General features: G+C 38.1%; 1 protein-coding gene across 1 annotated transcript in view; it reads left to right on the top strand.

Annotated features, from left to right (window-relative positions):
• Positions 1-21382, top strand: part of PDE7B (phosphodiesterase 7B) — a 171871-nt gene that overhangs the window by 119558 nt on the left and 30931 nt on the right. The window contains exon 4 of the mRNA XM_008923829.4: positions 14664-14747. Coding sequence (XP_008922077.1) covers positions 14664-14747 — 84 coding nt within the window. The remainder of the gene's footprint in view (positions 1-14663; positions 14748-21382) is intronic.

The following is a 21382-nucleotide window of genomic DNA, read 5'->3' as shown; positions in this document are numbered from 1 at the left end:
GGAGGTGAGACCTTGTATTTCTGCTGTGTATAAGGGTTTTTAGGTTTCTGAACTAGTGAAAGGAATATCTTTAAGCTGGTTAATTAACATGGCAGGAGCCTCCACATGTCTATAGCTACAGCAGGACAACATCTGTCTGCAGCAATTAGGCAGGAACTTGCAAACTGAAGGGCTGCTCACAGATGGAGCAGATAGCTTGCCAGGCAGATGACGTTTAAGACTTTTACTCTTAAAAACAAAAGCAAACACATATCTCTGGCAGTCTTTGAGTATAAAACTAGTTATGATAAATCTGAAATGTTAAGTACCTGGTATTTTGAAAAAAATAAAATTGTGAGGGGAAAACCCCCTCAAATTCTTTCAGTAGCGTAAGCATTCATATGGATGTGACAGAAAAACAGAAGGTCTTACTGAAAGTTTATTGTACTGTGTAAAATAATAAAAGCCTTTGAAGAATTGGTAGAGATGAAGCTTTCTTGGATGTGCAGAAGAGCTTTCAGTAAACTGAATATATTTTTTACTGTTGATAAGATTAGAGAATTAAGATTGTTAAGGAATTTCTTCTGAGTCTATCAAATGAGTAATACTGTTTGGTCAGGGAATATATTGTCCTTCAAGGAGCAGGATGTGAAATCCTCTGAAGATACTTGAAAATACCCTATAGCGTTAAGAGGATTTTATCCGTACGTTTATTTTTACTGTATGTAATGTCAATATTTTTAGAAAAATTCTCATATTTAATAGTAACCTGCTCCACTATTGATTAGATGACATGGGATTTCATGAGAGCTAAAATTTATTTCAACAAAAAATTGTGGTAAGACTTAGCGTATAAAATCTCAGAGAAAAAGTATCAGCAAGGAAAGAAGTTCTGAACAGTGAGGAAAGAATAGAATAGTTGCTTTTGATCTCCCCCCAGGCTGTTCAACTCCTATGTGGGGAGTAACCACATGTAGCCACCTCCACTACCCCTTTTGCACAAGATCTTTCTGCATCCATGGCTGGTGGGACACCTGGAGATGGGTTAGCAGAGCTCAGATCAACTGCAGGAACCAACACAGGGACTGAAGGCACCAGTACTTGAAACCTGAGATCTAGTGAAAAACTTTCATTCCTATATCTGGGGAAAAAAGTATTTGCTGAGCTTTATTTCATAAAAACTGAGAGAATAGGAACATCTCATACTGAAACAACTAGCAGAGTACGGTGTTTTTCCCAGTAATATACATCTGGTATTAGAGCCCGATCCAAAACATTAGTCAGTTTTATGACTATAGACAAAATTTTATGACGTTATTCAGTAGTGTGATAACGATGAGCTGATTCTTACAGATCTTCATGGACTTTTCAGCATAGAACCAAATTGAAATTTAAGTTTTTCAAAATTTTCAAGTGTTTAGGTAAGTGTTTCACTGGTTTTATGAGTCAGACAAATATTTGGGGAGCGAAGTTTCTTGTAAGTTTTCTAGCAGTTTCTGAATTGCTTTTGTGTAATACATTCATAACCTAATTTGAAGATACCATTTGGAAGTAGAGTCCAACTAGTTAAGATTATTTTCATACAGATCTTGATTTTTTTTTGGAAACCCTTAGCTACTGAATATACTGTTAAGGTAGAGTCTAGGAAAACCAAAACTTTTTTCTGAATGTTACTTCAAGCTAATCCGTTTTAAAGAAAAAGAGAGCAGTCTTACTGCTTTTTCTGTGTTATGTCTTGCAATTCCCAGAACAAAACAAAGGAAAAAAACCAAACCAACAAAAGGAAAAAAACCCACCTCTTCTTAGTATGAATTGCACAAGAGCATGAGTCAAGAAATCCTTTTTATGTGTCTTCATATGCACATGCCAAAAAGTCTCTGCCAGAGTTACTCTTGATTGGAATTCACAGCGGCTTGTGAAGAATAAATACTGAAGTGCTGTCTTGCGCTTTCTCCTTTAAAATATTATTTTAGGAGGAGCCTGAGCAGCTGGATTGCTCAGAAAAGGATCTGTTCAATGAATATCTAAGAAAGAACTCTTGGGTTACTAAGCTGTAATTGAAAGGTAAATTTTGAGACAAAACAAAATTAAATTACTGTTTGCATTCTTTATTGTTCCTTTGGGATTTATAATAACATCTCTTGCAGTATTTTTTGCCTCCACCCACAAAAGTGTCTTTGATTGTTGAATTAAAAGGTTTAGGTTGCAGTTTCTTCCTCTTTCTGAAAGACTTGAGCAATTATTTGAATTTTCTAAGAGTATATTAAAACACAGGAGACAAAAGCCTAGCTTCTGTTTTCAGCCCTAGTTGTGGAGAAAGGCAGTGTTGCGGTGTATGCTGTCCATCAGAGAACCAGGCATTTCTCATGTGAAAAAGTCTGAAATGTTAATATTTGTGTTGCTAGTTTGGTTTTGTTGTTTTTTTCTTTTAGCTAAAACCAGGGATTAAATGCACAGGGCTTTTAGTGGAAACTTCAAATATAAAGCTAGCCTTAAAGTTATAAAATTAAATATATTTGCTAAGGACACTTCGTAAAGGATGAAATAATTGGAAGACATGAAATAGAAAGTTCTTACAGTGCTTTTTGGCTTCCAGAAAGGTTATGGTGCCGGCATGCCCTGGACTGCCAGCATCCCCAGGAAGCTTCCTCCCTGGCTTCCTTCGGTGTGGGGTGCCTGCATATGCCTCTTGGTTCTTGATTCTGACACAGTAAATAAAACTTTGGCAAGGTTTATGCCACGGGGGGCCTGAACTGCAGATCTGGTTTTTAGGTATAACTCCAGTGCAGTTGTTCCTAAGTGCAGACTGCTAGGTTAGGACAATTAGCAGATTAATCAGTAGTACAATTTTTAGAATGTGGATTCATGGTTTTGTCCTTTCATGGGGGTTTTGGAAGATTATTAATCCAATGTGTATTAAGGTTGAGCAGCAAGTAGTTCACTGTCTGAAAGCCAGATTTTTTTCTTCACTTTTTGTAGAAATAGGTACAGAGTAGGAGGAAGGAGAAAATTCTTTCTCTCCCCTGCTCTGTCCATCCTCCTGAGCAAGAGGTCCACCACAATCCATTAGCTTCCAGGGCAAGACAGAATTTCCCTCCCCTCAGGTATGCTTGGCCTTTCCTCACGAAAGGTGATGTTTGTTGCAGGTCCTTTATGGGACAGTATTCTTGGTCAAAGTGAAATCAAGACTTGGTGTACATAATTATGGGATGAGGGAAGAAGATGGTGATGTTAAGGATCCTTGAAATGGGTTACAGTAAGCCGTGTTTAACCCTCTCTGCATATCTTGCTAGTTGCTCTTCCTTTCAGATGATAAAGTTTCTGGAATAAAGAGCTGAGGTAGAGCCCCATATTCACCCTAAGAAGTTGGGCAGAGGCTCTCTGGTAGCAGCTTGCACATTTGCTGGGCTCAGCAAAGCTGTGGTTGCCAGCTGGGGAAGAAGCCCAAATGCGACTTGCTCCTGCTGCTTGTTGTCATGGTCGGGGGTCAGCCATTCCAGGAAACACAAAAACAAGTTCTGGGGAAATACCAGTCTTTGCCCATGGGAAGCACCTAATTAGATGTGTTTATCAAGTGTTTTGTAATTACAGAAATATGTAGCTAATTATTTTTCTTTGAGCCACCTCATGCTTATCTTTCTTAAGAATGTACCGTGAAGAAAGTAAACTGCTGTTTAATTGTACTTTAGAAATAGATATTTAAGGCAACTGAACCATAACAGTGAATGGGACACAGAGACTAGGCTAATGTTTGAATAACATGAAATTGATATAGAACTTTCTCCTGTGCTACCTTTTTCCGAAGTTTTAAATTTTAAAATGCATAATACAGAGCAAGGATGGTCCAGATCAATGATCTGCTTATTTGCAAGAGGTTGCATATTTGCTAAATTCTAACCAGATTAGGGTTCTGGATTTGATAATTTGGTTTTTCTTTCTTCTTTTTTCTTTCTTTTTTTTTTTTTTAAGATCCAGTTAATTATTTGAAAAATACAGTGTAACAGGAAAAGTATTTTCCAAACAGTAGTAGCTTCTACTTCATGCAGTTTTATTCAAAATGGAAAAGGTTCCACTCCAAATAGTTGTGTTATCTACAATTATATACATCTATTTTTTAATTAAAATAATAATTTTTTATTATGAATTATTACATGATAAAATGTGGACTATCTCAGGAAATACTCATCTTGAATAAGCAAATAATGCTAAGGTTACCTGTGCTTATTTTGGACAAAATTCTCTTACCTTATGATCAATGATTCACTGAGTTATGGAGGTATTTTTATGTTCCCCAGAGGTACTAAACCAAATGCAAAACCAATAAGAAAGAAGATTTACAGCTCTTTGCCATAGATACTGCTTTTGAATACAAAAAAAAAAAATTATTGCAATATATAATGTACAAACAAAAATCGGTAACCTCAGACATTTGTTCCTGCAGTCTCCTGTATAGACAAAGCTTTTAATCAGAGCAAAGCTTCAGGTTGTGAGTAGTTCTCTGCAAGATATTACAGGCACCTCCTTGTGCTGCCGAGCCAAAGCTCAGTGCTTCCTCCTCCTCCTTCCCCCTTTCATTGCTCTCTCCCAGCCGTGAAGACTCTGGGAGAGTCCCATCGGGAAGAATGAGTGGCCAGTGCTGCTGGACTGGGTGCAACACCACCAGGCAGTATTCCAACCTCAGGAGAAGGCAGGAAGTAGAGGGGAGGCTGAATTACCACTGAGTCAAAGACAGGGAAGAAGAAGGGTTTAGGAATATGTGCATATATATATGTATTTATGTATAGAACAGAGGGGAATTGGAAGAGAGGAGATGAAGAACATGCAGAGATGAACAAGGAAGGATCACCCTGTGGTTGATACATAAGATTGAGACTAATTTACTGCATTGTATATGATCTCTAAAGTTGGCTATGTACTTAAAGGGTCGTACAAGCACCATACAATAGATACGGGGATACAGACTGAATCAGCAGAGACTGAATCTCCTCCTGTGTGAGGTGAATGGCAGCCGTGCGATTCCAGGATAAAATCAGAAAGGAGCAAATTCAAAAGATCTTGAGCTTTAGCTACTTGGCTCCACAGGCTGACTGCCATTCTGTTAAAATACTGATAGACTTTAGGTTTTGGCTGATGGTAAGTGTTTCAAATGTAGGTGATGTATTGCTATAATGGCAATTGCTGTATTACTACTTATGGTTTTAAACGCATATGTTTTGTGGTTTAATTGGAAAGAGAGGGTAGAGAAATCTTGTGGGCAAAGCTGTGGAAATAGAGGGAAATTTTCTTAAGTGTACTGTTAAAGAGCTGAAAGCAAATTTTGATTTGATGGCATGAGTAAAATCCTCTGCATTCATTTTCTTTCTGTGTTGTCTAACTTAACTGTTGGTTGTACAAAAAGCAGAGATAATTAGTGTTTGAATTGTGGTAATGTAGAAACCAGAACCAGGACTGCAGGTAGAAAATGGTGTTGAATTACTGAGGCCCTGCATTAGAGAAATTGCTGTCTACTCAGAACAAACAAAACACAGAAGTGGAAAACTGAGGCATGAAAAGAAAACAATTTGTTCCATAAGAAATCAGGAAATGAGCTCAGGGCTTATGATTGTCATCCTGGATTTTAATTCCAAGCGCACTCTCTCTTTTTCTCTCGGAAACAAGAGTTAATATCAAATTATTGAACAATTTAAAAAGAAAACAAACTCCATTTGTTCCATTCCACTTTGGAATTAGCAGCATTTTTCAATTAATATTTATGTCATTATATCCATCGTTACTTTACAAGTATATATAATATGCCAAATTTTAGCCAGTGACTATGCTAGATATCCATGGATTGTAACATCAACCAGTTTCTGCTTTTCTACATAACAGTACCTTAAGAGAAAATGAGAATGATACCTTGTGGCTCAAGTCAATGCAACCCATAAAATGTACATACTTGCAAACAATGGTTCTTGAGGAAATTGTAGAATAAAAAAATAAAAAATTAATTTAAAAGATCACTTAACAAATATTTTTAGTGGGTGAGAAATGAGAAGGCAAAATAATAGAACGCAGAACAAACTTATTTGAATAAATACAATTACCCATGCTTTCTGCTGAAAAAGAATCTCTTCTTCAACTGCAAAACTCTCACTGGTAGATTCAAGGAGTCTGGTTGTGTTTTCACAGTGGAAACATTTAAAGCATTGACAATGCTCAAATCAGAAATCCATGTAATAATATAAGATGTAGGTGTTTGAGAGAACTCAGTTAAGTTGCAATACATAGGCAAATGCAAAGGTGTCTCTGAAAGAGCATCTATATATAGAATGCTATTACAGTTAAGAAAATGTAATTTATACTTGGGATAACTGAGGGTCTTGCTGTATATATGAGTGAAGAAAATCCTTATCTTTGGGAAATAACAGTGGAAGTAGCTTCCCCTGATGGACTGGGCGTAGAGATCTGAATGCTGTTGGCACTGTTTTTGACATTGGTTTTGAATAAAAAAACAGGTCCTTCATACCTTTTCTTTTACACAAAACCAAAACCTAATGACTTGGAATTGAAAGTGTACATGTCTTACAAGTTTTTTATTAAATACATGTTTATTTCAGTAGTTGGGAGCCTAGCTGAAGACTAGAATCAAAAAATTACCAACTGAATAACCAGTAATGTGCTTTTATTTATGCTGTAATTTATTTGGGAGAGAGATGGGAGTAGCATGATAGTAAGACATTATCTTCAAAGTTGCCATGGTAATGCAACCTACTACCTGTTGCTAAGACTATGCTGTGGCTGTTATTACTTTTATTACAGCTCTTAACATCTCAAGATGTATCCTTTCGTTTTAAGTGTTATTTATGATTCAGTTTCATTTGTAAGAAAACCAGTAAGTTTTGCCACTTGCCAGCAGGGGTCTAGAGCAATAGGAATGATAGCAATGCAAGAACCTGATTCTGTTAACATAGGTCCCATCCTCTAATACAGAGCAATGTACAGGCTATCAAACCATTTAGGAAGACAAGAATATCAAGACAGTTGAGTTCCCTATCTATGTTATTATCCACTTTCCCTGGAAAGTCAGTGATCAATATTTGGAGACAGAAATGCTAAAATGCCCCACCGATAGTGCGATATAAAACCTTCAAAATGCAAACAAGTGGTTCTTAGCATTAGAACTAGAAATGGTAATATCCACTTTTCTAAGAGGATCCTGTCTGCTGTAAGTCTGGTTTCCTGATCCAGCAAAGTGTCCTAGGACCTCTTTTACTGTCCTGAACCATGCTGAGCAGCAGCAGTTTGGTAAGCCTGAATTCAGCCAAAGTGCTTTCATTCAGAATCACAACAGCATGAGACTCTAAAGATGCTGTCAGTCATATGCTACTGCATGTGAGTACTGTAAACTGCAGGTAAGAGTGGAAATCATAAATGGATCGCTAAAAAAAAAAAAAAAAAACAAAAAATCAGGAGCCTGTCTCCTCCTAGCTGCCTGTTCTCCCAGACTTTCGTTTTCATCTATTACTAGCGAGTTCAGCCCCTCTAGATAGTAGATGGCCTTCTCAGCACAATACAGTTCAAGGAAAATGTTTACCAAAGTCAAGATGATCTGCCTTTCATGTATGGAGGGAGTGATACATGACTTCTGTCTTCTGCACTTACAATGCTATATTTATACAAGTCTCCATGCTTTCTTGTTGGATTCTTTTTTTCAAGACCTGTCTCCTAGCTTTAGTTCAATAACTCTTTATTCTTTCCTGCTGGATAGCAACACTTGTCCTTTTCATCTACGTGTGAAAGCCATTGGCTGAATTTTGCAAAATTTGTATTGGTAAACTCCTATATCTGAATTTCTCATGTCTTCAAAAAGAAAAATTTGTGATTAAGCAGACTGTGCAATTTGCCTGTTCTTATGCTCTCTTTCTGTCTTTATGTCCCATGGTTTAGCACTTGATCTAAACTTTTAGATAATTTTTTGTATTTTTTGTCTAGAAAATACTGAAAGTTAAGTATCACAAAGTAATATCAAAGAGATACGTTACTGCATTTTATCCAGAGCAGTACTCTGAGTGCTATTGCAAATGGTCATTTTTGTTTAACTGAGCCGTGGGATAATACTACGCTGTATGTGTGTACACAGTACGTCTGTGTTTTGAGGGTGTGCCTCCGCTGATGGGAACTAAAGGTGTATGTATCTGTTATATTTATTGCAAAATAAATAGTCCCAGGGATAATCACAGTGAAAGGCATACTTACAGATAAGAGGTCTGGTGTGATCTCAGCTGTCTGAATACAATCCTCATGGATGAGGTCTCAGTTTCTTCTCCAGCTATGCTCTGCTTATAATTGTGGCACCTAATTTAGGAACAGAAGCATCTTAGACTCCATCTGCAGTCAAAGACAAAAACATGCATCTCTGAAAGGTAATTCAGGCTCTTTAAGTGTTAGTCACTGGGCGGAGGCAGCTATTCCTCTCCACTGACTTACACCTACGAGTATGTGAAATATATTTGACCTTAAGGCAATAATTCATAGCCCATTATCAAACTCAGAGACAATTGAAAGTGTTTCCAGTGCATTATAACATATTGGCATTTTGGAAAGCTACCTTCTTTAGCCCATGCAAGATTGTCTGTCCTAATTGACTGGGCATTTTGTTAGTCAGAGATTGCAGGCTCTGTGTTTGCTCATGCAAGAACAAACAGGTCTGTGAAGAGGGAAATGTAGGTACTGCTTCAGTGTCTGAATTTCTGATGACTGCTGTTATGTGGTTCTCTATGGCAGTTTTCTCATCTTCTTGGATTTCAGTTGTCTGCGAGAACTTTTCCAAAGTCTGCATGTTGTAAGAGCTGTGCCTCAAGATACTTCAGTTCAGAATCTTTTCACCAGAGTTATTGATATGATATGATATGGTTTAAGGGAGGATTTCAAAAGTGTCTGTATAATACTCATTTAACTTGTTCATTTGTCAGCATGGACAACTGCTAAAGGCATGCCTGTGGATCTTAGGATCTTCCCATATATCCAGATAGGGTGTGCATCAGTGCGAAAACAAACTTACCAGGAGAATTCCAGTATTGAGAGGGGTTTTATGAAGATTGTCAACTTCTCTTTCTTGCATTTTACTGATTGGCACAAGGAGTGGTTATTATTCTGTTTGAGAGATTAAGATACAACAGTGGTATGGATTTTGGTCAGTAAAGGAGGACAGAAATTAGAGCTACAGGTACAGTCAAACAGTGCCGATAGTTTATGTTGAACATAAGAACCACCATTCACTTCAAAGTACTAAGAAAGGAGGATGTGTGAAATGTCTCATGTGCAACGTTTGCAGGCCTGGAAAAAGAAATTTGAATAGCTGAAATTCAAGAAGTTGACTGGTAATAAAGAAATAAAAATAATTCATTCATGGAGTAGGACCGCTACAGGGGAAATTATGGTTTCTACACCATCATTTTACCCCCTTTTTGTAAAAAAGGTGTACCAACAGTTACCTTCCTTTGCAGAGCATTTGGAAACAACACTGCAGAAAACATTGGATGAAATCATTACTTATTAGCTCACAAGGACTATTAGCAGAAATAGTAGATCCATGCAGTGTATGGCACAGAAAACCTCATGTTTTGGAATGTTTACATGTTTAAAAATTCAATGCTTACAAGTTAATGAAGTGAGATGGCTGGCCCAGTTTCTCCTGATGGGAAGAGGAGTCATCCTGTCTCTGTAACCCCTAACATCAGTCTCGCTGTTGTCTGTTCAGAGGAAATGTCCTTTTTACTGAAGAACTGATACACATGAGGAAATCCTTATAAAATGCTTTCTGCGAACAAGAATTTACAGTAAATTTATAGCACTATTACAACAAAATGAAAATAATCCAAACAAGCACAAATCACCATGAACAAGCATTCAACCTCTTCAGATAAAATATAATTCCAGTAATTCTGGAAACTTTTCACTTTGCTGCTTTTATGCAGCAACATTTCCCTCTTCTAGAAAGCTTTCCACTAAAACCAGATTGATGCTTAAAACATAAACAACTCCTCTTCCTTTAACTCAGAAATCTCAAGCCTTTTCATAACTGAAATAGTGGAGGAGCCATGGGCTCCATGGAGTCCACAAGAGACCTTACTTCTGCCACTTGGTTTTCCATGAAAAGTAGTCAGCTGCTGCAGTACATGCTCTAAAATACTCCATTTAAGAAATATTGGGATGAAGACTGTAGAAAAACTTGACTAGAATAAATACATATAACCTCTTGTGAATTTGCTATGGTATTCCTGACTTAGCACATGGATCTGTGTGCTAAATAAAATCAAAAATTTGGTGGTTCATTCTAACTTCTGTTGCATGAAGCTACTCTGTTGTTTTGTCACAGCTATGGCCCTGTTTTCTCTCCTAATTTGTTGTGCTTGCTCAGTGAAATTGAATAGCACATCATTTAAGGCAAGTCCCGGAGAAGTTATTTTGCTCTGTGCAAATGGCTTTTTCCTCCAGATGTGACAGGCAGTTAAGAGCTGCCTCATTTTTTTCTTAACCCTTCTGAATCATCTTGAAATCCTGTTGATGCTGTGGCTGCCAGAGTGCTGTTGTTCTTGCCCCATAGCCGATTTTCTCATGCCTGTAAGCTGTCATGCATGTCAGTCACAGCATGCACTGCACAGGCTCCTTTTGTAGGTTGCTTTGGTTTGTTTGGTTTGCTTTCTTGTCTGTTTTAACAAGGACAGAGTAAAATTCAGGAGCGCAGCAGCCCCTGGGAGATGTCACTGCTGGAAGCTCCTGTGGCAACTTGGCGCCAGTGAGAGTGCATTCCTTCATGTTTGTGGCCGCAGATGTCCCAGCCTTGCATCTTCAGCCCAAAGCAGTCAAGAGAACCTGTACCCTGGCCATTTCCCTTCACCCTGCTTGTTTCATTTGGGAACACAATGAGCTGTCAAAATTTCCTGCCCTGTTTCCACAGAATCCTTCCTTTTGCTCTGAAAGGGATTATTTATCTAAAACTGCTAATAGCCTAAATTGTCCGAACAATTGTTTAGCTTGATTTTAAGGTGGAGAGCAAAGAGATGTAAAGCTCTGGTGGACTGATGAAAGTTGCCCTCAAAGTCCTCTGTCAAAATGACAAAAAGAAAGTCTGGTGTGTTACCATGAATGGCCCTCACCTCTTGGACATTAAAAACCATGTGATATGTTGTACCTCTGGTGCAATTCCTATTCTTAGTGTCTCTGTTGAGTGTACTTAGATGTAATTAAAAGTAATAGGGAAGTATGTAAATGTTTTCCAAATATGTGAGCCAAGAAAAAATGGAGGAAGAGAGGTGTGGTTGATTTAGCCCGCCATCATTTCCTCACTAATCTTCCTCTAATGATGGAGAGAGAGACTAGGTGGCACCTGGTGAAGTATTTTGAAATAACACATTCATGAGGTAGAACTACTTGATAACATCTTTGACTCATCAGAAACTTGCCTTCCCTGAGGATAAAGTTAATAATCATAGAATATAAAGATTTTAGTGGCTTTTCCTAAGTGATCAGGGATGCAGATTTATTGTGCATATAGATTCCTATAGTGCTAGAGACAGCCCAAACTTATATTATCTGTAGAAAATGTAAAATAGCTGATTGGAATCATCAGTAATTTGCCATGACTTCAGGTCCTTGGCTTTGCTAGTTAAGTAAAACTCATTCACATTTCTTACTAATGGCATCATTACCTCCCTTGCTTTCCCTCTCTTTGCTGGAATTGCTTGTCTGGATAGTGTACATAGGTGTCTGAGTTGGCCGGTCTTTAGTTTGATATTAAACATCAGCAACACCATGAGAGGAAGCTGGACTACCAGTAAGAGGCAGGTAGATGGGCCACAGAGCAGTTGGGGCAGAAAAGGTGACAGTAGTAGTGAACTTTATTTAAAATAGTTTTAACTGTATGTACCCGCTGTCTCTCAGCTTTGTGTTATCATCAAGTATTGCTAGTGCTTTTCTAATTCTTTGTCAAGATCATCAATAAAAAATCTTTAGGACCATTCCCAGTATGAGTTTTCTAAAGATCATGGAGTTCCCAAGAAAAGGTTTCCTTTCAGTGCACCTTGTTATCTTCTAGTCTTTTCAAACTTCAGTTTTTGTACTCATCTCTTGCCTTCTCTTATATGTTTGACAAAGTCCATGTGGTTGAATTGCACTACAGTATTGAATTTTTTCCTCTTGTCTAACAGTTACCTGTTTTGTTTGAGGTAATTAAGTGTGTCGTATGGTTTACTTTTGGTAAGCCCACATTGTGTTTACTTCCATGTTCCAGTTATCTACCTACCTTTAGTGTTCTCTTCTCCAAGATCTGGGGTCATACTGTTGAGATCAGTTAGGCAATCTTTCGATACATAACTGTGTATGATTTTGTTACTCTCTAGTACTGTGGTACCTCACTTGATCTAATAGATATATTATTTCATGTCGAAAGAGAAAATCAATCTTTCTGGGTTTACAGTATTATATGTCATGGATTTTTTTTCAGATTTTTGGAGTTTGAATTTCTCTTTTTTTGAAAGTATCTGTTGATTTAGTCACAAGTGACATGTTTATCAGTGTGTTAATGCAGGGGACTATTTGCTGCTTCCTGTTAATTCATTGGTGCCTACAGAAAAACAAAAGCCTTGGTCAAGGCATGCTCTGAATTTACACTGGTTCTTAATTTGCTGATGCCTGTATTAGTAACAGGCTGAAGCCTGCCTAATTTTTTTGAGTCTATATAATGTGTACCATATGCTTGCCATTCTTACTCTTTCTGCACACATCAGCCAATCTGATGAGGCTACCTGTGACAGAGAGCAATGCTTTTAAGTCTGGGAGCTGCTTTATGGGCTCTGGCACGTGGGTGCTGATGAATCTTGCTTTGGTGTTTTACAAATTCTTCAGCTATTTGCTCCACCCTTCTGTCCTTTAACACGAGGATTGCAGGGAAATACGTTCATATACCTTCATTGCCACAAGTTGCATGTAATTTTAAACTGCTGATGAAGGTAGATCTATGGTATTATCATACCTTTGAAGTGGAACAGCTGAAGAGTAGGTAGAGGTTTGCACCTGCTGCCTCTGCTATCAGAAGGGGTAAGTGGGGTCAACAACATCTTGAGTTATTTTGAACTGGTTCCTTAGAGTAAGAGGTTGGCAAGCGGGAGCTGAGAACAAGGAACACATGTTCTGTCTCTGGAAACAAAAATGCTAAGCGAAAGGGTGAGAGAATATAGATTTGTATTTATAATCAAAAGTGACTGTGTTTGAAATATTCTTAATTTACATCCACGCTCATATGTCTTTCCTACCTCTGAGGACCCCTAGAAGGCACGGAAGTTTTTCTCAACCTCAAATATTTACCTTAATAATTCTGCTTGGCATTCTTCCCTTAAACATAATTGTAAGCATATTTAAAGCGAACATTAGATAGAAAAAAAATAACAGCATCTAACTAGGTCCTTCTTTTACTCTCCAAGATGTTTTCTTGTTTTTAAACACAAGCAGTAGAGGCCAGGACTAACAGCCAAATTCTTAAATTATTGTTGTTTAGATGCTATATTTGTATATCAGAGGAAGGACAATTCAAACTAACTAATTCACAATTTCATTGCAAACTTTGAGAGAACTACAGTGAGAGCTGTGTAAGGATGTGCAGAGGATATGCTTTCAACACTGTGGCCTCTGTTTCTGTAGAAGAGGAATTGGTATAATGAAGAACTAGAGTACTCTAATTAGAACCTCTAAAATCTCCAGACTTTGTCTTATTTAAGAATTTTTAATATTTTGGTCTTGTTAATTGTCTGTAAAGAAACAATTGCATTGCTCTATTTAAAGTTTTGGAAGTATAAAAGTTACATCTGCTTCCCACTACTTCCTATTTACTTGGAGGGAGGTTTTGTAACTCTTACTCATCCTGAAGAGCATTTTTCTCCTTAAATTAGTTTTGCCTATTTCATCAATATTACACAGTTTAGGTCAGGAACTAATCAATCTAAATTGCCTAGCAATACTAATTCTTAGTACTGTTTTGTCACTTTATCATATTTGAATATATACCCTAAAGCTCTAGAGTAATGCTTATCTAAAAACATCAGGTTTCACTTATATAGAGCAGCTGCAGTGTTTGAGGAGAAGGCTTACATTTTCTGGAATGCTCAAAGAGCATAAAGTAAAACAAAAACAAACAATCAAGCAAAAAAAACCCCCACAACACCCAACCCACATAACTTTAAAAACAATCTTCATACTCTTTTGGGGGGACTTTTTCATCACCTAATGATTTTGAGACCAGTCCCACAACTTTGGGGGTCAGTTGGATTGTGAGCCTAGTCCAAGGTTGAGACCTTTGTGTGTGATGCCATGGCAGTCAGAGTTCAGCTGTTCTTGCCTGGACCTCTGCACTACTCCTGAAGCAGTGAGAGTCTACTTGCTGGGCAAGAAGCTGTTCAACAGGATAATATTGTATCATTTCATCCCAGCCAACAACGAAGGGTTTTTTGTGTCTTTGTTCTGTTAAGTGGATCAGCTATAGTGCTTTACCCAATTACTCAGGGATGCCATGGAAGATGATTTTTGGACCTTAGTTTTCCCACTGGAGGAGTGTAACGTCATCACTTTGTATAAAAAATAGATTTAGATCTAAACAGCAGAGAAAGACAGCTGTCCCTCCTAATGTCTGGGGATTTTGTGTTTTGCAGGAGATGCACGGGTGAGAGGTCAGACAGGGGTTCTCTCCGAGCGCCGTGGCTCCTACCCATTTATAGACTTCCGTCTTCTTAACAGTAAGTGCAACCCTTTCTTCAGGTCTGCATTTAAATTAAAAAAATCCTAAAAATCTCTGTTTTAAGCATATGAACCAAAAAGTATCTCATCTCGTACGTATCTGTAGTTCAGCTGTCTTCACACAGTCAGCATTAGTAATTCTATTATTCCCATCCAGTTTGGCTGTGAAATGTTTTGACTGTATGAATAGTGTCCATAATGCTCAATCCATCAAGTGTAAATACAGTAGGGCCATGGGGTGTGCTGAGCGGGGGGAGAGGGGTGGTTCAGAATTAAAAAGATAAACCGCTGTGTCCTTTAGCCTCTTAGACAACAGTTGGAACAGATTTATGTGAGTCTGTTATCCGGTCATATAGAATTGGCACAGAAGGGGACCATGTGACAGCGCTGACCAGTGGTTTACAATAACATTAATTTTTCCAACAATTAGAACCCAATCCAAAGCCCCATGGAGTCTTCTCATTGACGTCAATGGATTTTGGGTCAGGCCAGCAGTGAACATCTGTTAAAAATAATCTTAACCTCATTTTGATTGAAGTTATTTTGCCACTGTTGTAAATAAAGAAGGGCAAATCTAAAAAGAAAAAGAATAAATCAAGACCCTGTTGGGTTTTTTTCACCTGATGTTTTCTCTATACTGATGCAAACCCATTAGGCCGTGTGTAAAAAAACATAATAAAATAAAAAAAAAGTGACCACTTAGTCTAGGTCCCTGTAGCATTCAACCTGGATGCTGTGTTAACTTCAGTGTTAAGGCACAGGCAGATCTTGATTTATCCTTGTGTACTGCACAGACCCCTCTGTGTAACCTTTGAAAAAAAATGTTATTCGCTGTCTTCATCAAAACAGATTGAAACTCACAACAGTTTTAGGGACGACACTTTTAATCTTCTAGAGATTGTGCTTTTCATTAAAGATTAATTATTAAACTGGAATTTCGATTCTGCTTTTTGTAACTCTGTGTCTGGGTGCCTGGGGAAGGGAAAGGGAAGAGGGTGGCAGTGAGCAGGGAGGAAGCCCACCAGAGAGTGGGAGGGCTGGCTGGAAGTCAGGAGTAAAGAGGAGCTACTAGAAAGGGGAGGACTTGGGCTCTGATGGAATGCTTTCTTGCATGCTGGCAAAGTTACTGCCACCCAGCAAAGTGCTGCTATCAGTAAGACTGATAGAAGGTATTTTCTGGGTCATAAGACCATCAGAGGGTTTGCTGTGGCTGAGGTAGAAAGACATCAGGGGTAAGATGGGTCCATCATTTTTCCCAGGACAAAGGGAATAACTTACTGGTTAAGTAGAGCTTTGAGGATAATTTAGTCCTGACTCACCATTGAAAAACATGAAGGAAAACCCAGTTTAGGCTAGCTGAAAATAGTACTGGTCATGCCCTTATAGACTGAGAGAAAATAAAGCACTTCTTTTTATTTGTGAAGTAGAGGTAGATATATGTTCACTCAAGTCATATATATAGTCACACAAGTGTGACCAAATTAATTATTTCCTTTTTTATTTTGATACATACACATTATTTAAAATTCCATTCATGTGTTCTTTCCTCTCCATGGTTAAAGAAAGCAAAAATTTTCCAGATTTTTTTTCTGGCAATAGCACTTTCACTTTTATCCCCTGTAGATGAATCCTGCCATCTTTCAGGTCCTGTCAGCTTCTGGGAAATGCTGGTGCTTTCCATGGGCTGTCTAGGGAGACATCTGTGGTGAGGGATGTACTGGTGAATACTCAATCTTTGATCATGCAAGGAGCAGGGCCCTCCACATAACCCCTCTACCATAGTTGCTTACCTTAAAAGCGATGCCTCTTTGTGTGTATACCTCTGGTCTGACAGAGGTGGGGCACCTGGGGTTTTATGTTCCTGTGCTCTCTGTCATGGAGACCTCTGACTTACTCTTTTTACTGCTTTTCCATAATCTGAAATCTGTGTAAGGAAAAGCAGTGATCCTGATTTGGGATTTCTCACTGTTTTCAGGTTTTTACGTATTTACCGTTTTCTGTCTAAAGAGTAGTGTTGGCTTAATTTTTCAGTACAAAATGAAGTGAGATTTCTAGACATTTGACTACTGATTTTGTAGATGGCAAGTGCACTGGGCCTGGCTCACTTGGTAAATGTAAAGTAAATGTACAAGTAAATGAAGATGCTCAGTGTCAGAGCATGCAGACATGTTTTGCCAGGAAGTAAACAGGCTTTTATATTATTTGTTCATCTACATCTGTCTGTTAAACCCAATTCTGCTGTGCATACCATACAAGCAGCAAAAACCATGGTGCTGCACATCCTATCAAAAAGAGACAGATAAAAATGTCACTACTGCAGACTTTTTTTTGAAAAAGTGCCTAACTAATACTTACAGTAAAATTTTGTCACCATGTTGTATTTGTTTGGGGGCAGCAACTGTTTACTGAAAGCTGTTAGAGTAACAGAGGGATGAGGCAGAGAATATTTTATGGGAAATATCCTCAGAAATTATAAGCAAATGCAGCATAAATGTTACTCCAGCCTCTCACTAATAAGCTGGGCTTGAGTAGTGATTATTCCCTCTATCATCTGAAAAACTATTCCAAATAACGGTACCAGTCTTGTTTTAAAGCAAGGGAAAACACCGAAGCTCATTCTTGAACAAAGTTGACATTCGTTATGAAAATTGACATTTAAAAAAAAAATACAGGGCATTGATACTTAATGTCAGACTAAAGGTTACTAAAATGTAACTTCTTTTAGCACACTTGCAGATTCAGTCAAACTAGAGGATTTTTTCCTTCTATGTCTAATAAGGGTTAACACTCACTAGACCATATCTTTTGGTTTTTTCTGGATTCCTGCAGTAAAGTCACTGTGTAACTTAAGACACCATTAAGTCTTTTTGAATAGAAAAACTTCCTGCTCTCTGAAAACGGGATCTTCTGTAGCCTTAATCAAAGCCAACTGGATTTATGTTGGCTTCTTGCTGTTTGAGCTAATGTCTGTGATGCCATCTACACATGCTTTCAGTGCATCTCTGCAATATATAGAAAGTCAGTGTTACTGCACCTTGTCTGTGCTAGGCTGTCAGGACCCTGAGGATTTTGCAGGATCCTGTCTGAAGGAGATGCAGGGCTTTAGTGTCTTCCTGTCTTTCCTCTGCCTCACTGCGAGCTTTCCTAGGCATAGTTGTACCAGTGGATTTGAGGACTCTTAAGATGCCTCTGGAATACCACACTGAATGTAGAATATCCCTGTGTCACCAAGAACACCTTGGTTCTGTATTGTGAGGAGCAGATGTTTCCCTCATTTTCTAGAGTGAGTCCCTGCAACTTGTAGGGACCTGCATGACCTACCAGATACTCATTTGGGTTGATGGTATTGAGCCAGAAGCTTGAGGGGAAGCTGTGCAGCAACTCCTCTCCCGCAGGAAAGCTGCAGCAGCCGATGCTTGGTGTCAGCCCTCTGTGAAGACTCTCCAGGAGATAAGCGGACCATCCCTTCTTCTGTCCTGCTGTGATATGGCAAGCAAAGCACCTAGTCTTGATGGCCACTGATAACCCCCAGTAAAAAATAAGCTCAGCATGACAGACCTGAGGCTTCAGGTTCACTAGGATGCTTAATGAACAAGTATCAGACTTTACAAACTTGTAACCTTTTTAAAAGAGAAGAAATTTTGCCCAGCCCTGTAGGTTTATAGGAAAGTAGAGTGAGGGTTTCCTCTTCAAGCAAATAAGGTAGTGGTAGAAGAAGAGACTTAGCATTAGAAAATTACTTTCCAGAAGCAGTAAGGATGGAATAGGCAAGTGTTGGGTGCCTTCTAGCAGCTGAATGCAATGTATAAATGATGTAAAGTTGATTCCAAACCAAACCTCACAAATTTTAGGAAAGTTTGACTCTGAACTTGGTGGCTCAAGCTTGTAACTGAAGTTAATGCAGCTTGAAATTAATGATGGCACTTTATTGGCACTTCTGCATTTCTATGAATTAAGCAAATCTTATTGTGTTCACAGTACAGAAAAGGAGTTAAATTGAATATTTGCGGGTAATAACTTAGAATTTGAAACTTCTACAGTGAAAATTATTCCCATTTTCCTTTTAGCGCAGTATAGTTTGGATTTGAGAAATAAAGGAGCATAGCTACGGTAAGCAATAATTTAGTTCTGTAATTCACAAGGTTGCTCAGTGAGTCACTGAACCAGATCCCACCACTGACTAATATGTATTTATTTAAATAGATTTCATTATCTCATGATGGGTTTTGTTAATGATTGTGCTGTTACATTTTTTCATTGTGTTAAGCAAAGGTTTGAGGGAATTCCTTATGATAAATCTAGTCTTGCAGGTAATCATGCAGCAATAACCAAGAAGACCTCACCCTACTCAATTATGTTAGACATTTTGTTTTATTGCCAGATTCAATTAAGGAGAGTAACAAAATAGCATAGTTTAGGGCTGAGATGAGTAACTTAGTATTTACAAATTTGCTTGTCAGGCTTTTGAGTCAGAAGGCAAGGAGATTCTTAAGACTTAAACAGTGATTCACCAGTTCCCATCTTGTTTATGCTAAGCTTTTCTCTGGATTGAATTTTTGCTTGCAAATGACAAAATTATAAGCCTTTAATTGACTACATTTAATTCACTTCTGTATATATTGATCTAGGAAAGTTAACAAGGAAAGGGAAAGGATGTAGTATGTGGCCTGCAAAGTGGAGTCTCTGTACCCAAATCGTGACATCCAAAAAGATTTTTGTTTTCTCACACCTTGCACAACAGGAACACAGAGTGGGATCTGAAAATATATATAAAATGTCAAAACAACTCTGTAGAAGCTCCAAAGGCATGTGTCTGTATTACCTAGGATCTTGGTGTTGTCATGCAGGCAGAAGTTGATTCCAAAAGAACCTCACCTGCTTTAAGCTTAGCTTGGCAAATTACTTTAGTATAGATAATATACTTTTAGCACAGGATGGTGATAAATGGTGATATTAATACCATTTAGTCTCTGTCCTTAATTTGATGTCTGAGTCAAGCAAAATACTCTATTTTTCAGTTTATTTGCAAATAAAATGGATTCATCACACACTTTTCAGGCATGTGATGAATTAGGTATTGGAGAAATGAAAAGTGTTGTCAGGATTAGTAAGGGAAGTCACAAAGAAGTCTCCATCTCAGAAAACCAAAGTCTGTGGACATTTGAATCTGTGGTTTCTGCCTGTCTCCAGAAGGGTCCATTGCAAAATTTGCATTCATTTTTGGATTTGGATTTTGAACACTCCAGGGCTTTCAGGTAGGGCCCATCTCCAGGGAAAATAAAACTTAACCACAACCGCCAACCCAAAACTGAGCCATCAAGTAACCCGAACCCAATTGAGTAAGGTTAAAAAGAGTTTGGTTAACTGTCTTGTTTGGTTACTGTTGGCGAGAAAAAGAAGTGGGAGCGAGAGATGCCTTTTTAGGTATTTCTTAACCAGGTTAAATTAGGACATTAAAAGTCTTGTGAGGAAGTTTCAAGGGCTGATTGGATTGCTTGGATCCCAACCCAGCTGGTGGAGATGAGTCCAAAGTTCCAGATGGTTATTAAATTAGAAAGGGAGAGATCATATGAGGTCTGCATTATTTCTACAAAATATCTCCCTTAGTTCCTTATGGATAAGCACATCCCTAAGATACTCATCAACATCCTATGACACGTGGGCTTCTTAATCTGGTTAGTTTGTGTCTGGTTTGAATGGGAAGAACATTTCCAGAGCTGGTCAGCCTGTGGCCTTGCTATCAGCTACCTGTTCAAGGAAGAGAAATCAGAATTCTTTTAATGTTTTAGCACCAAAATTGTTCTTTCCTACTGACACCATATTAAAAAATTCTTCCTGTCATTGGAATTCAGTTTAGTTCACCCTTTTCATCAAATAATAGCAAAGGTTTTTTTTCTTTGTGATGGTGTTTGCATTTTTAAGTGTTTTTTTGCAAGTGCTGATATCTGCAAAATTTAATAACAAGGTTTGATTGAAAAGTATATTCTACTTCCTGCCATTCATGCTCCTTGTTTAGTTTTAATTCTACATTTGCAGAAAATGAAAACCAGAATGTAAAACTGATTGATGCACATGCCCTTATATGCTAGTAAAATGCATCAATTTGGGTTATGAATGCTTCAGGAGAACTCATGAGAGCAAAACAAACATAAAACCTAGATGAGCTTCACACACAAACTCTTAGCGAACACTGACCTGATTACACGTTTGTAACTTATTTTTTTAGTACAGATTTGGGATTCAGTTAACTGAGAATGTGCCTTTAAAAGTTTCCAAATGACCCATTCTGCTACCCCACCTTCTTTTCCCTGATTAGGAAAGGGAAGGATGTACTGAAGATAACACTGAGGATACCTTCCAAATGACCGGAGGAAAGGAAAGAACAAGGAGAAGGGATCATTAAGATGATAAATGAAAGTTGGGTTTGCTGTTATTACAGGTTATGTTGTTTTTTCTCCAGGGGAGTGAAAAGGAGGAGGGGATGTACCATTTCCTGTTAGAGAAACTATAATCAGCCATAGAACATTTACAGTTTTCGGAAGAAAAGGTCCTGACTGTGCTACTGTACAAAGATTGAAGTGGCAAAGCCAAGGTTCATATTGTAGTGTTAACAAGTTTGTGAAAAAGAGAACTC

This window comes from Manacus vitellinus, unplaced genomic scaffold (assembly GCF_001715985.3).
Source record: "Manacus vitellinus isolate BGI_N305 unplaced genomic scaffold, ASM171598v3 scaffold_4_pilon, whole genome shotgun sequence".
NCBI classification, from domain to species: Eukaryota; Metazoa; Chordata; class Aves; order Passeriformes; family Pipridae; genus Manacus; species Manacus vitellinus.
Note: the sequence above shows the minus strand (reverse complement) of the source record. Positions and strands in the feature narration are given on the sequence as shown.